The 15,244-nt window shown below is 30.1% G+C and overlaps 1 protein-coding gene across 1 annotated transcript; it reads left to right on the plus strand.

Annotated features, from left to right (window-relative positions):
* Nucleotides 1-3,956, plus strand: LOC101209923 (isopentenyl-diphosphate Delta-isomerase I). The gene is made up of 6 exons (XM_004139054.3): nt 1-241; nt 2,504-2,559; nt 2,718-2,809; nt 3,050-3,152; nt 3,238-3,375; nt 3,448-3,956. Exons 1-6 carry the CDS (start codon nt 177-179, stop codon nt 3,699-3,701), a joined length of 708 nt encoding a protein of 235 aa, XP_004139102.1. The 5' UTR covers nt 1-176; the 3' UTR covers nt 3,702-3,956.
* Nucleotides 3,957-15,244: the final 11,288 nt, after the last annotated feature.

The following is a 15,244-nucleotide window of genomic DNA, read 5'->3' on the forward strand; positions in this document are numbered from 1 at the left end:
CACAACAATGGCGGACGCTTCATTTCAATTCTTCAACAATGTCTCTCACCCTTCTTCATCGCCACTACCCTTCCATCACTTTTTAAATACTCCTTCATCTCTCTCTTTCTCTCTCACATTACTTCCCTCTTCTCCATTTTCCCCTCACATACTCTCTCCAATTTTAGCCCCTCGCCATGGGAGTTGCTCTTCCTGATGCTGCCATGGACGCCGTCCAGAAGCGCCTCATGTTCGAGGACGAGTGCGTCTTCTCTTTCCCTATTCTGCTTCTGATGCTCTTCTCTGAAATTTCCTGCTTTTTGTTCTTGCTTTTTGACTTTGATTTGTAGATGCTTCTGCTTCTTTGGCTTGTCCTCTTTCTGTTGCTCTGATTTGGCTTCTTTTCTGTTTATTGCTGGAGCATTGTTGTGTTGTGGGGAAGTTATTTTTTAAGTGGGTTTTGATTTGGATTCCTGATGATTGGATGCTTGGTGTTTTTTTTTTTTTTTTCTTTTCCAATCAATTTTAGAAGTTGTTCTCCTTGATTTCTGGGTTACGGTGTTTGAATTTGAATGATTATCATATCCGATAGTGATGATTGAAGATGTAAGTTGATTTTTTTTTTTTTTTTCCTTTTGCAAATGAACTCAGTTTCATGGTCAGTCTGTATGTAATTTTTCATCTCATTTCACTTTCTTTTTTTCTTTTATGCAGTTTTCATGTAGTTTTGCTTCTTTTGACTTTGATTATTTCACGTGGTTACGTTGTTGATTGATCCTATGTTTCTCCCATTGCTCTGATTTGCTTGTTTTTGGTGGAAGGTTTATGTGGGGGGAAGGAATAAGTAAACTCAGAAGTCTGTTTTTTGTGTTTACTGATTTCCTGAACCGTTCAATTGGGTCTCAATTTAGATTCCTGATGATATGATATGTTGTGTTCAATCTGGATCCAGTCTCATCAATTTGTTCAATAGATGTTTGACTTTGGATAACTATCATGACCTGGATTTACTGGTTGTCTGACCATCTCTCTCTTATTATCTTTCATCATCTAATTTCATACTTTTCACGGGTTTTATGCATGGTTGTTGCTTTGGGCTTTGATCTTTACGTCATCCTATAGTTAATATCTTTTCTCCTTTCTCTAATTTGCATGTCCTCTGATTGTTGGTGGAAACTTGAATTAATGGGAAAGGAAACAAATTTAAACCTCCTTTTCCCTGTAAAGGAAGTGAAACGTTGTAGATTAGGCGTTTCAAACCAGTGGAGTTGGGTTTCATTTTAGGCACCTGATGATTTGATGCTTAAAAGTTTCTAGTGTGATGAAGATCTGTGTTTGTTTTTCGTTTTTTAAAATTAAGCTCATTTTTTCTCAAATTTGTAACATGGTTTTCATCTTTCTTGATTAAAAGAGTTCAATTTTTATCCAAATTCCAAAAACAGAAATAAGCTTTCACAAACTACTTGTTTTAGTTTTCAAATATTAGCTTGATGTTTTAAAAGTATTGTACAATATATATAGCGAAAGAAAAAAAATAGAGGTAGAAGAGGTATTTGTAGGGTTAATTTTAAAACATTAAAATCAAACCCAAATAGTTACCAAGTTATCAAATGGGGCCTTGATGTTTGAATTTGAATAATGGCCAAGTCCAATACTTTTGTAGGTGTTGGTGTTTATTATTAACCTCAATTTAATGGTCTTTGACAAATTTATTCACCAGTACACTTCTCATTCCTGCACTCAGATATAATATGAGCCCACCAGATCATACCATACCTATCGATCTGAAAGTAAATGATGGAATAAATGAATTGCAGGAATTTAAGTGTGAAATCTTTATCTCTTTTAAAATTGTCACTAAATTCAAAAGTTGAACTCTGTGATGAATGTAACTTTTTTTTTTTTTTTCTTTTTCTTGAGTCCAACAAGTTTAGGTGGATTCAAACCCTTGACCTCGTGGCTGAGGGTGAGGGCATATGCCTTAATCAACTGAGTTGTGCTCCTTCAATGAATGTATATGTAACTATTAACTAATTAACATATTTTCCCAGCTTAGGTGTTTTTGTTTGGGTGAACATAGAGAGTTTTATTTTCACGGGTGAACTTGGGCTAGTGACCACTGACCAGATCATTTTTGTACTCTTCACCTTTTTCTTCTCTCATTTTATGTTAGTTTTAACGCTCGTGGTCAGAGCAGCTTCACCTGTCTGTTGAGTTATTTCTCTTTGGTATTTACCTTGGCTTCACTTGATTACAATGGTTATTACCGTAAAATATCTTGTGTTCTCATCTACTCAATGATGTTTTGGTGCATAACTCAAGGGAATTCACAATTATCTGTGCATCTTGACTGTTCCCCATATTATTAGACCTTATTTTTTTATTTAAATCTTTGGTGGACCATGGCCAAAAGTTTTCTGTTCATGCCTTCTTTTTGTATAAAAAAAACCTTTAAAATTTATCATGTGTGCTCAATCATTTGTAACTCACATTTGCCTTGCATCGATCTCGAATTCCTGGACAGGTGCATTTTAGTGGATGAGAATGACTGTGTCGTTGGTCATGAATCCAAGTATAACTGTAAGTCAAATCTTTTCCAGTATTTATTTCTCAGACGTAAATGCCAGTAGTTATTATTTTGTTTAGTTTGGCACTTGTGTTTTCTTGTTATTGGTTCTAGCTCTGATATCTGAATAGTGGATTGATAATAATGCACAATTTTCTCACATAACCTGCAGGTCACTTGATGGAAAATATAGAATCTAAGAACTGGCTGCATCGTGCTTTCAGCGTCTTTTTATTCAATTCCAAATATGAATTGCTTCTTCAGGTATGTCTTTAGGTTGGGCTCTAATTTGCACTGCCTCTGAATTGGTGGCTATTTTATCTATGCATATTAATATAACGTTTTTGGTAGATTTGTAGTTTTGTTTTCAAGGCATGGATATTTCTTTTGAGCTTTCTTGTTTTTTCTGTTGCTGTCATTTTTATTTTTGATATCTATATAATTTTTTTTTTGTATTCTCAATTTGGAAGCTGTTAACTCATTCGATTCTGTTAACTTTTGAAGCAACGATCTGCAACAAAAGTGACATTTCCGCTTGTCTGGACGAACACTTGCTGCAGTCATCCGTTGTATAGAGAATCTGAACTAATTGAGGAGGATGCTCTTGGTATGTCGATAACAATGGTCAGATTTGACACCTACTCTTTGTAAACCTCCTTATATGGATCTTCTTTTTCATCTACAATAACCAGGTGCAAGAAATGCTGCACAAAGGAAGCTTTTAGACGAACTCGGTATTCCAGCTGAAGACGTCCCAGTCGACCAGTTCATTCCCCTCGGTCGCATGCTATACAAGGCACCCTCGGATGGCAAATGGGGGGAGCATGAATGTACTTTCCTTAGCTCATCTGTTTATAACTTCGAATGAATTTCGTATTGTTTTGATAATTGTGAATGTGCAGTGGACTACCTCCTCTTCATTGTTCGAGATGTCAATGTGAACCCGAACCCAGACGAAGTGGCAGACGTGAAATACGTGACCAAGGAGCAGTTGAAGGAGCTTCTAAGAAAAGCAGATGCTGGAGAAGAGGGGTTGAAGCTCTCCCCTTGGTTCAGGCTTGTAGTGGACAACTTTTTGTTCAGTTGGTGGGATCATGTGGAGAAGGGGACTCTCAAGGAAGCTGCTGACATGAAAACAATTCACAAGTTGACTTAAGAAAAGAAACAAAAAAAAAATCTCAGAATTCTTGTTGTTAGTTTATGAATCCTTGTCTTCCATAGCTTGAATTTTCAATAAGATCTGAACTTCATCTATGCTTATTTATTTTCAGTCTTTTACAGGAATCTACAAAATTATTTTCATAGATTTGAATTGTAATGTGAAAATAAGTGCAAGATTTTGTAACTTATGGGAAGTTGGGAGTTTTTTTAATTGGACTAAAGTCTTGATCGTGACCTTATTTTATTCTTCTCGGTAGTGTTATCTAATTATAAGTTATTTTTGTTTTGGTGTTGAAATCTTGGACAACAGGTTTGAACTTTGATATGTTTGCCAACTTTTTTAAGAATTTAAAAGACAATTATGGTTGAATCTAATTATATATACACTTTGTGATTAAATAAATGAAAATCACTGTAAGTGAAAAAAACAGGTTAAAATATTTTAAAAGTATATTAAAATTTGGAAATATTATATTAATAAGAAAAATTACGATGGATGACTACTTTAACGATAATAATTAAGGATATAACAATATATTAAAAAAATTGCAAATATAGCAAAACTATCACCGATAGACTTGTATTGCTGATAGACTTCATATGATATATTAGTGATAGACCAATATTTGCAACATGGTCTATCACTCATAGACTTATATCACTGATAGAATTTGACAAATTTTGTTATATTTGTAAATTTTTTAAAATTGTGCTATATACTTAATTAATTTGAATTTAATTGCTAAAATTGCAACGAGCTGATTTTAAAGTAATTATCACGTAATTATCAAAATATAGTTGTTTTAACCTTTTTCTGTCCCACAATGGGAGTCTCCTCTATTTCTTTTTTTTAACGTAATTAATTTTAATTATAAAAATTTATTTTGTTAACAAATTAAATTCTAATTTTTTAACTTAATATCAATTTATTTTATCTCTAATGAAAAAAATTTATTTATTTTAAAATCAATTTTATTGTTATTTAAATTTGTTGAAAAAATATATCCATTATATTTTTAAACGGATGAAATTTCGTTTAATTTTTTCTTTAATTTTTAAATTTATGTTTACGTTAGTTTTTAATTTATGGATATTTATCGTTGTAATCCACTAGAGTTTATTAATTGAAGATCATAAACATGTAGTAAATGTTTTTTTATTTAAAAATAATTAAAAAATAAAACAAAACGTCTAATACATTAATTTAATAATTTTTATTTAATAAAAAAAGATCAATGTGTACCAGATATTTTGTTGATTAAAATTAGTTGTTACAATTTTTTTGTTGCCAAAGTTAATTAAAATATTATCAGTATATTGGTACTCATAAGGACTTTTTTACAATAATGTTCAAGATGCATTCTAATCATAGTTGAATTTTCATTCCTTCTTGGATGACATGCATACACCGCATCATAATAATTGCATTTAACATGTGGATAAACTTCACTATATTCTTAGTATTTAGTAAAATGATTCCATATCATAGATGCATTTTTTTTTTAATTTTTTCAAGATGGTTGGAGTTTTGGTGGTGGCATGATAACCTCAACAACGTCATCATTTTTGTTCACACTAGAACAATTGTTGCTCTTGCTCCTACTGATTTTAGTGATACCATCATTATTGGTTAAACTTGTTGACCTTCTGTCTAGTGCCTACAATATACAAAATTTTGAATCAATATAAAAATTAGAAATATGATTTTTCCAAGTTTTAGAATGAAAATAAAGGTTACCATTGAGTGAGGACTTGAGGACTGAGTGAAGGTGGTTGCTAGACGGGTTGAGATTGTCTTGGTTGGGATATAGAACGTCAAACACAACAATATTGAGCGTTGTGTTTGCGTGCCGTTGTTGGACAGTTTGAGGAAAAACTCCATTCTTCTATTTTTAAATTTTAAATTTTAATTATTTTTATTTACAATTAATTAATCTTTGACATTTAAATTAATAAAAAAAAATTGTTTTGTAATGCCTTGATCGAATTCTACCTTACACGATAAGAATGCTCGAGATAAAGAACTAATTATGCAATGAGACTAAGTACGGGGTGAGAAGGCTACGCAACGAACTATTGTGCGTTTTAAGCTTTCTTCACCGAGAAGTAGTGATGTCATCTTGGTGCAAGCAAGTCGCCGATTGATTTGACTTTATGGCCCAATCCAAATTTAAGATAAAGAAGTGACAAAAACACATGGCGTTATGACATTGGGCCAATTCTCACCGTCAACAGAAGTAATCATTCTAGAATGGAAAACTTTACCAGAAAGGCTTGTAAATAAGTGAAAATCTAGTCATAATGGAGCTGTTTTTTAACCTGAACTTACTTGAGAAAAAGTTGAGAGAATTTCCAAAGTTTTTAGAGATTCAAAATGAGCTTGAACTTGGCAATAATGACAAGGAAGTATAAGGAAACTCGTGACTAAAAAGCTAACTGATTGAAATTTTAATTGTGAATGGTTCTTCTTATAAAGTGCTTTCCAAAATAAAAATGATTTCTAAAATGTGTTTAAATTCCTTACTATATTTATGTTAAAGACTATGAACTGAAGGTTTAAAACTCATGGCATAGGAAGATTTAACAGAACTATTCCTCAATTGAATTTGAGAATCCCAAAATTGTGAGACCTATTTCTAATTTGAGTAAGGAAGTAAAATTCGGCTAAGTATTAAGAAGTTGACGTTTGAATAAATCTACATAAAGGTTTAAACAATAAAATCTTTTATGGTTAAGTATACATAAAATCTTTTATGGTTAAGTATATATTTTTGTGATAAGTGGGTAGTTTGCGAAAAAAGTTGTGCGATAAGAAGAGAAAAAGTCTTCACGTAAGTTAAGAAGTGAAAGTTTTGAGTGTTAGACTAGGAGTTTTGGATGGTGCTCGCCAGAAGAACCAAGTTTTTCGAGAAGAAGAAGTCTGCGAAGAAGCCTTAGAGTTTAAGTTCGCGATAAGAGTTCTATGCGAGTAAAAGTTGGTTAGTTCGCGTGGAAGATTTCTTATAATAAAAATATAACCATGCGATAAGGTTATTCGCGAGAAATGTTAAGTGGTTGAAGTGATTTGCAGTTTAGGTTAGACAGAAAGCAAAGTCTGATGAAGAAAATGTCAAATCTGATTTGACACGAGTGGTGTAAGATTAAGGATTTAAGCATGACTAGGTTGAATATTAAATTTACACGTGTAAAGTTTTAAGCAAAACTGGCGAACTGAGAAAAGTTTACGCATGACTAAGTTAGTTTAAGGGCTCTTTTATAAGAGGATTTAGGTAACTAAGGAGGGGATGATAAGAGTTTTGTTGAAATGTTGAAGTGCTGTTAGTTTAGCCACACTAGAAAAAGGAGGAGGACTTCTTCAGTAAAGTTTTATGACTGTTTTTCTCTCAAATGAATTTATGTTAAAAAACTTTATTATGATTTCTCTTTACAAATTTGAAAAAAGAATTCAAATGAGAATGTTTCAAAGAGATTTATATGAAAATTTATGTTTTCAAGCATGATTTATAATGTTAAAGCTTGATTTGATGATTATGATTTTAATACTATGTTTATTTGAGATGATGCTAACTTTTATTAGCAAATAAAGAGTCAAGGCCACCATGGGGTGTAAGGGCTACATGGTGATAAGAAGTTGGCTTATGCATTGAAAGGAACGTATAAAGCTTACCGGCTTGAGCAACAAGGACGAATTTGTATGTTCTCAGATGTTGTTAATACAATAGTCTAAACGCGAGGTAATGAGACCAAACGTAGAGAACGATTTGGGATCCTTGACGAAATGAAATGATTTGTTAAGCATAAAGAAATGTTTATGTGAAATGAAATGATTTGTCAGTATGTTTAAATGATTTGATATTATGTTTGCAATATGATTGTGAAAAGATATTGCAAAAGGTTTTCATAAAACTTCACTAAGTCTTTTAGAAAATTGTTTTAAAAAACTATCTTCCAGAATCGGACGTTTAAGCCAAGTAGAAAAGAAGGTTGAAGGATTTGCGGCGAGGTGATTCAAAACGTTTTGAAAATGGTTAAACATTGGTTATAAAAGTTAGCCAAGGCTAGATCCAAAATAATTTTTGAATGTAACTTAATACGAATCTTAAACCCATAATAAAACTCATAAATCTCCCGATTTAAGTTGGTTTTGAGAAAGGGAGACAAACTAAGGTGTTCCAAGTTTGTATTATGCATTTCAATTATTGAAGAGAGTATATCCATTGTCATATATACTTTCTCGTATGTAGTTTTTTAAAATTTCAAACCCCGATTCGCACGAAAGAACTTAGTGGATTGAACTTGAGTTGTTGCAATCCAAACTCAATTGAGGTGGATTGACAATTGACAATTTGTCATCCACACTAACCTATGTAGTTTTCTTTATTATCATGACTCATTTTTCACTTTATAAAGTCATTAAAAGTTGTTTTATATGATTGTTCTTTTCATACAAAGTCATACTATTCATTGCACTTATCCATATACATATTTTTAAATTGAAAATGTTTGAACATTTTGTTAAAATATTATTTCATTACCTAGCTTTAATTTTGAGTGAATGCAATTAAATGGTTATGTTTACTTACCTACTGTATATTATTATTGCAAGTATTGCATTTATAGAATCATGATGAGAATATCTAAACTCTATTGAAATGGAAATAAAAATTACGCACCATGATACTATAGGACGTGGTATGTATTTTCCAATAAGCGATAGGATCAAGCTATGTGAATGATAGTTTTGAGAGTTCTACCCGATGTAGTTTTGAATTATATGATATTAATCATAACTATGCAAAATGCTAGAATATCTTATTCTCACATGTTGATATCTTAGGCGAGATGAGATGTATTAAATGACATGATTTTTATCACATAACTAAATAATCAAACATTTTATTGCCGTTTTGTATTTAAGGTTCAACATAATATTTCCATAACTACAAATGTTTCCAAAATTAATTCTCCAAATTAGTTTTCAACGTTTTTATTTGCTTTCGCACAGTATATAAACACCTATGCACCTTTATCTTGAGGTGTGAGGTTTTACAAGCAAGAAACTTTTTTTTTTTCAAACCTTCTTTATGTGAGCTTTCCGAGCAAAATAAAGTGTTTCATTTGAGTGTTGAGATTCCGATTAGTTTCTGTCCAAAACGAACTGAAGAACAAATGTTGTTTTATGTTGAGGACGACGAGACAATAGAATTTGTTTGCACAAAGGAACAGAGCCACGAAACGTATTAAAGAGAGCGATGCTCTTAGCCCCTATAGAAGCCACGAAACGTTTTATGTTGACTGTTGAGTGACTTGACAAGTACCCAAGCTGACTATAGAAGCCATTTTAATCGGCAAGATATACATAAATACTATGTGAAACACAAGAGGAGCTAGCATTGAGGTTGTCTAGGCGTTAAAACTTCACAACTTGTGACTCCTTCCCCACAAAGTTCAACGACAAATTTGCACGTACATTAAATGGAAAGTTAATTATTCTACAAAGAGTGTAATCGTATATTTAGAAGATGATAAAATAGATTAATTATATGTTTAAAAAGATCAAATTTATTCTACAAAGAGAGAAAACTATAGAAAGAAAAAAAGGTAGTGTGACATTGTTGTTGGAAATGAGTAAAAAGTTGAGAATTCTCAAATTGTTGTGAAGAATTAGAAGAAGAAACAGATATATATTAGTATGCAATGGACGTTATAAAAGCTTTGATATTCTTAAATTAAATATAATTAAATCATAAAATAGAAATACTTTAAATTACAACTCTTATTATTATTATTCATTATTTCCATAACTTGTTGGAAGATCAAAAGAAAAAAAAAACCTTTGTAATGAACTTTTTTGGTTTTCTTTATATTTATTAGTCTTTTTTTAAGAATAATTATTTTCATTTATAGTCAAATAATAAATTGAAGTTTTTTAAAAAATATAAAACAAAGTGACTGTATAAAATAATTTTGAAAACGAGAAAAGCCCACAAACACATAATAAAATTTTTTAAAAAAATGTCTCCATCAACATGCGATTAATTGGCACTCAACACGTGTAATATATTTGGTACACAATCTTGTACCAAGATCGTCTAGATGTTGCTACACGATTGTTTAGATTTAGATTCAAATCTAAAAGAATTTTTTTCAAGATTATCTGATACACGATTGTTTAGATTTGACTATTCTTGGTACGATTGTTTACCAAATCAAAATGATTTTTTTAAAGATTCTTTGATGCACATTTAGATTTATTTATTTTTTATACACAATCGTCTAGATTTGGCTATCCAATATATTTTTTTCAAGATCCACACGACAACCAAATAATAATTTTTTTAAAAAAAATCTTTTATATTTGGTAAACCATCTTGAATCAAATAACCGTTTGAAAAAGAATATAAAATAAATTGCAAGAGAAGAAGAGAGAGACGATGGAAAGAAAAAAAAATTATGGAAGAAAGAAATAGAAATGAAGAACAAACCTAAAATACTGTTTAAAAGATAGCTCGCTTCATTGACTTTTTTATTTTGTTACATGACCAATCAATATTTTGGTGTTTGTTATATTTATAAAAATTTTGCTAATAATTTTGTTCATTTACAATTTATTACCAATGTTATGTTTTGTAAATATATGAATTAAAAGATGTACATAATTGTCTAAAAGTGTTTTTCACGTAGTCCGAATGTATAAATATAAAATTGTTAAAAGAAGAAACGAGAAGAAAATGTGACCGACTCATAATTTTAGGTAAACGTGATGAAAAACTAATCCAATTATGTTTAGGATTTAGTCCTATTACCATTAATCACTAATCAAATCTCATTACCAATTTGGTGAATAATCAGTTATCTCTATATTATTCTAAAATAATAAAGTTCTTAATAAAGAGTGTGAAAGTAAACAATTCATGACTAATATTCCTTTCTTCTTCGAACAAACATTTATTATAAATTTTGGTAGACTCTAATAGACTACTATCATCTATCATCAATAGAATGATGATCTCTATCATGTCTATCACTGTCTATTACCAATAAACTATGAAATTTTGTTATATATGTAAGTATTTTCAACAGTTTATTCATTTCAAACTATTTTTTGTTGGAATTTATGTCATAAAACTCGTGGTTTGTAATCATATTTTATTCAATAAAGTCGTTATTAATACTATAATCTTAAGCCAATAAACTAAGGATCCGAGACTATCATTGAGTAAACATGAACTTTATGTAAAGACATCAACGTGGATTAAATAGTTTATAGTATTCGAATACGGTTGGGCACCTTATTTTGAGGACACTATGAATGCAGCCCGCTTTGTAGTTGATACAAACGATGTGATCCTGAATTGTTCATATAAAGACATGGAAGTTGGGACATACTATGTAAAGAGTTTACATAAGACCGAAACCATGAAATAGTCGCTTTAGGTTATAACACCGTTGACTTTAATAAAATCGATTATTTCGTTTATAGATATTCAGTGTAACTTAATCTTAATCCTGAACTAACTATGAACTTTTGTTCACACTCAATAATTCAAATTGTTCGAATTAGGTAAAGAGAGAGAAATCGGCGAATATATTTAATATAGTCATCAGTTATAAATTTAAGTTAGAATTTCATGTTTAAAATGTGATTTAAATATTAAAAATATAAATATTGATTTATATTCGGAAGCTCAGAATTGATGAAAATGGTCAAAATGTTGATTTTTTACTTTGAAAAGTCAAACTTTGACAAACTTTATATTCAAATGTGATTAATTTAAATGTTAAATTACCATATTGCCCTTAGATTAATTTAAATAATAACACTTTTTGATATTTGACAAGATTATTACTTACATGTGATATGCAAGTGGCTTATTGCATGCAAGACACCTACCCCACTAAGAATGCCAAGTGGTGAGATAGAGAAGCTCTTGCATGTAGTTTGCTTGTAAAGAGGTTTTTTTTTTTGTAGAGGTAAAAGATCTCTTAGTTTTTAAAATTGTGAGAATTAATTTTGTAATTAAGAATTATAGAATAAACAAAGAACTCTTTTTTTTACTCTCAACAAAGATCTAACTCCTAAAAGTATTACCATTTCGCTTTTTTTTTCTCCTCCATTCAAGTCCCACAACTCGATTTCAAGTCCGGAGAATAGCGGATCAACACTAGTGGTAGTTCTGGCTTCGAGTTCATAAGAAGATTATGAAGAGTTTGTGATGAGATTACAAGAAAAGAAAAGCATCAAAGGTGAATTTTTGTTTTAGCCCTATCTTTGTTTCAATTAGGATTGTAATGCATGTTAATTACTAAAGTGTTTAGATGAAAATAGAGTAAAGTTTGTTCCTTTTCTTGTTGTGTATGTCTATTATTGTTTCCATCATTTTTAAATAAAAAGGTCACATCTTAGGCACTAATCAAGGAATGAGATATATTAGGCACAATTTTTTTCTGGTACCATATATATGTATAAGAAAAAATAGTGGTTGAAAAACATAGGTTAAAGCTAAGATTATTAAATGAAGATCAAACCTTTTTTAAAAAAGAAAGAAAATTGCATCAAATAACAAAAACTCTTAGAAAAAAACAACTCATAACACCAATTTTTTTACATATTGCGAATATGATAAAATTAGTAAATGTTGTGACATGAGCTCTATTATCAGATGACTATCAGGCAGTAATTGTAAGGATATTAGAGGGCTATCAAATGGTAAGTAATCATAGGGCTATCAGAAGGTCATCACTTTTACATTTGTTACTTTTGCAAATTTAGAAAATGTTGTGACATGAGCTCTATTATCATAAATGTTTTTACTATTTTTGCAAAAACCCAAAAAAAATGTGTATTTCACATACAATATATATTTAGGTCAAAACGAGTAGTGAAAAGTCTAGATTATAATAGTCTCCACCCCAAACACAACTTATAATAACACAGACTATAATAGTCTTAACCCCAAACATAGGTAATAACACAAACTATAATACTTTACCCTCCAAATAACACAGACTATTATAACTCACTCCTTACTCCAAAGACCCCAAGAGTTTAACGTTAAAATCATTAAAATTTTGAATATTTGCTAATAAGAGTACTTTTATTGTGTTGTTAATTAGTTGTGAATAGTACCAATTAACTTTTATTGTTACTTAAACAAGCATATATGAATAGAAGAATATAATGTAATGGCCCAAGTTGAGATAGATCTATTCCACTACCTCATCTCTCTTCTTTCAAGTATAAATCTTTTGGTTAGTGACACCTAAAGTCAATTGAGTTTCCTTTGTCACTATTCTCCATCTATACTATATAACATATGCTTTTATTCAATTCATTGAATAATTAGGAAAATGTTTTTTAAAAAATAAAATAAATGTTAATTTTAGCCGAGTTAATTTTTTTAAGAAGAAGAAATACTATTAAATTTTGTAATAAGAAGGAAAGGAAATTGAAATTTGAGAAATTATGGTAAATAGTAAAACTTGTATGAAAATATTTATATATTTATAAACCTTTATTAATATTTATTATTATACTATTTTGTCATATTTTGGTTTATTATATTGGATTTGAAAATATTTTCCAAGAAAAGATAGCAAGAAAATGAGTTTTTATTTAACTAAAGTTTTGTAACATGGGGTAATCATTATCTAAAAGATTATTCATGGATGATTAATTTTTTTTTTTTAAGATTATCTAAAAAAACAAAACAAAAACTTTATTCGTGACACTTTATTAAAAAGGTAAAAAACATTAAAAAAAAATGTTCATTCGTGACGAGGGGGTCAAATGGGAGCATCGTGACACTTAGACACTTTTTTGTAGAACGTCGTAATTTTGGGTGAAGCATTGGGAGATGCTATATTCTCAGGGGTAGAGTTGTATTTTTGTGTCATTTATGATCGACTTGATATTTAGTTATAGATTCTTAATACTTCGTTTGAACCTAATATCAACACAAAAGTTCGATCTACCTTATTACAACGTTAGCCCCTACAAAACAATCATTTGAAGCTCATTGAGCATCTAAACCAACTTAGGCAAGGTATAATCAAAATAATAAAATGAATTATTAACTTCCTAAATCAATAACTTTAAACTCGACGATTTAAATAATAAAAAAATATTAACATAGTTTGAAAAGATTAAAACTAATCTCTCCCATCTCTTATCTATGTTGGAATATATGCCTTGTCTTTTTCATCTTATACGCTAAATGACAAACACACAAGGTCTCACTAGGTATTTGATCATATTTATATAAACTTATTTTATAACACTAAAGTCACCTCTTTGAATTTGTAATTTGATATTTTCTCTTTAACAGTAAAATTGTACTCTCCCTCTATCAGTGGATTGAACTAACATACGTAAATCTTTGTATTGATTCTTGATTGTTTATGTTATTTTTTCAGTTATCTTTGATTGTCATTTTCTAAACAACTTGTGCTTGCTTACCCTAATTCTATCTTCATCTTTATATGAGTTGGGGGAAGGTTTTTATTCAACTCTATTGGCTTGTTTTTCCATTAGCTTTCACACATTCCACTGCTACCATAAGTTCCTACAACATTGGCTGAATAGATCGATAGAGCTTCTAATTTTGCCCAATCATGCATACATAGATAATATATATATTTTTATTTTATTTCTCCTTTTCTTCTTTCTTTTCCTCTTTATTTCGAGAGCTCAAACTTTTCTTTTCATAATTAGCAAACAAATAAAATTTTGTTTTTGTCTCCCCCACTGTAACATTATAAGTTGTCCCCCAAAACTAGCTTTCTAAACCATGGAACCTTTTCCAGATGTGAACAGATCTATTGGTTAAATAACTTAATTCCAAGTCTAATAAAAACCATAAAGAAGACAATTATATGGCCGTTAGATATATGAGAATTGAAAGAAAGATTTTAAGTTTGGATAAAATTAATACATGCATTTACATGAATCAAACATAACATCGATAGAAACTAGCTAAAGTCTATGATAGAGAGATTGCATCATCACAAAACATTCTACCAAATCATCAAGGGGTAAAGGAACGATAGATATGCATATTTACTAACCTAAACGATAAATTGTGTCTAATGTTTCTCTAATCAAAACAATATAATAACTATAGAGAAGAGAACATTAAACCTCCCCTTGAAATACGTTATTGTTTCTCCAATATGCTATCCTTCACTCTTAGGTTAAGTGGAACCTCCAAAAGCAAAAAAATAAAAAAGAAAGGCATAAGTAAAAGCATTAAAAGTAATTTTTAGCTTGGGTTGCTCACGAAAGTTGAAAGATTCTTTTGAACATTTGAAAGCAAAATAAAAAGTTTAAGAATACTTTGTATGATGTAGCAAAAGTTAAAATAAAATCAATAAACTATCATGTTAAAAAACCAAATTAATATCTCTCTAGCTAAGTTCTCCAAATGGTTATATATTTGATTCCTTCCATGATGTGATTAAATATTAAAAATATAAATGATGCTAATTACTGCCAAAACTATTTGAGGTTAAGCAAAATGTTCTTATTTAATCATAGAC

The sequence above is a fragment of the Cucumis sativus genome, chromosome 1 (assembly GCF_000004075.3).
Source record: "Cucumis sativus cultivar 9930 chromosome 1, Cucumber_9930_V3, whole genome shotgun sequence".
Classification (NCBI taxonomy): domain Eukaryota; kingdom Viridiplantae; phylum Streptophyta; class Magnoliopsida; order Cucurbitales; family Cucurbitaceae; genus Cucumis; species Cucumis sativus.

What these genes read in the sequence shown, in the direction of transcription:
- LOC101209923 (XM_004139054.3), top strand. Translation starts at nt 177, where the DNA reads ATGGGAGTTGCTCTTCCTGATGCTGCCATGGACGCCGTCCAGAAGCGC. An exon ending in CGCCTCATGTTCGAGGACGA is followed by an intron (nt 242 to 2,503) that starts GTGCGTCTTCTC and finishes ATTCCTGGACAG; the next exon opens with GTGCATTTTAGTGGATGAGA. An exon ending in CAAATGGGGGGAGCATGAAT is followed by an intron (nt 3,376 to 3,447) that starts GTACTTTCCTTA and finishes GTGAATGTGCAG; the next exon opens with TGGACTACCTCCTCTTCATT.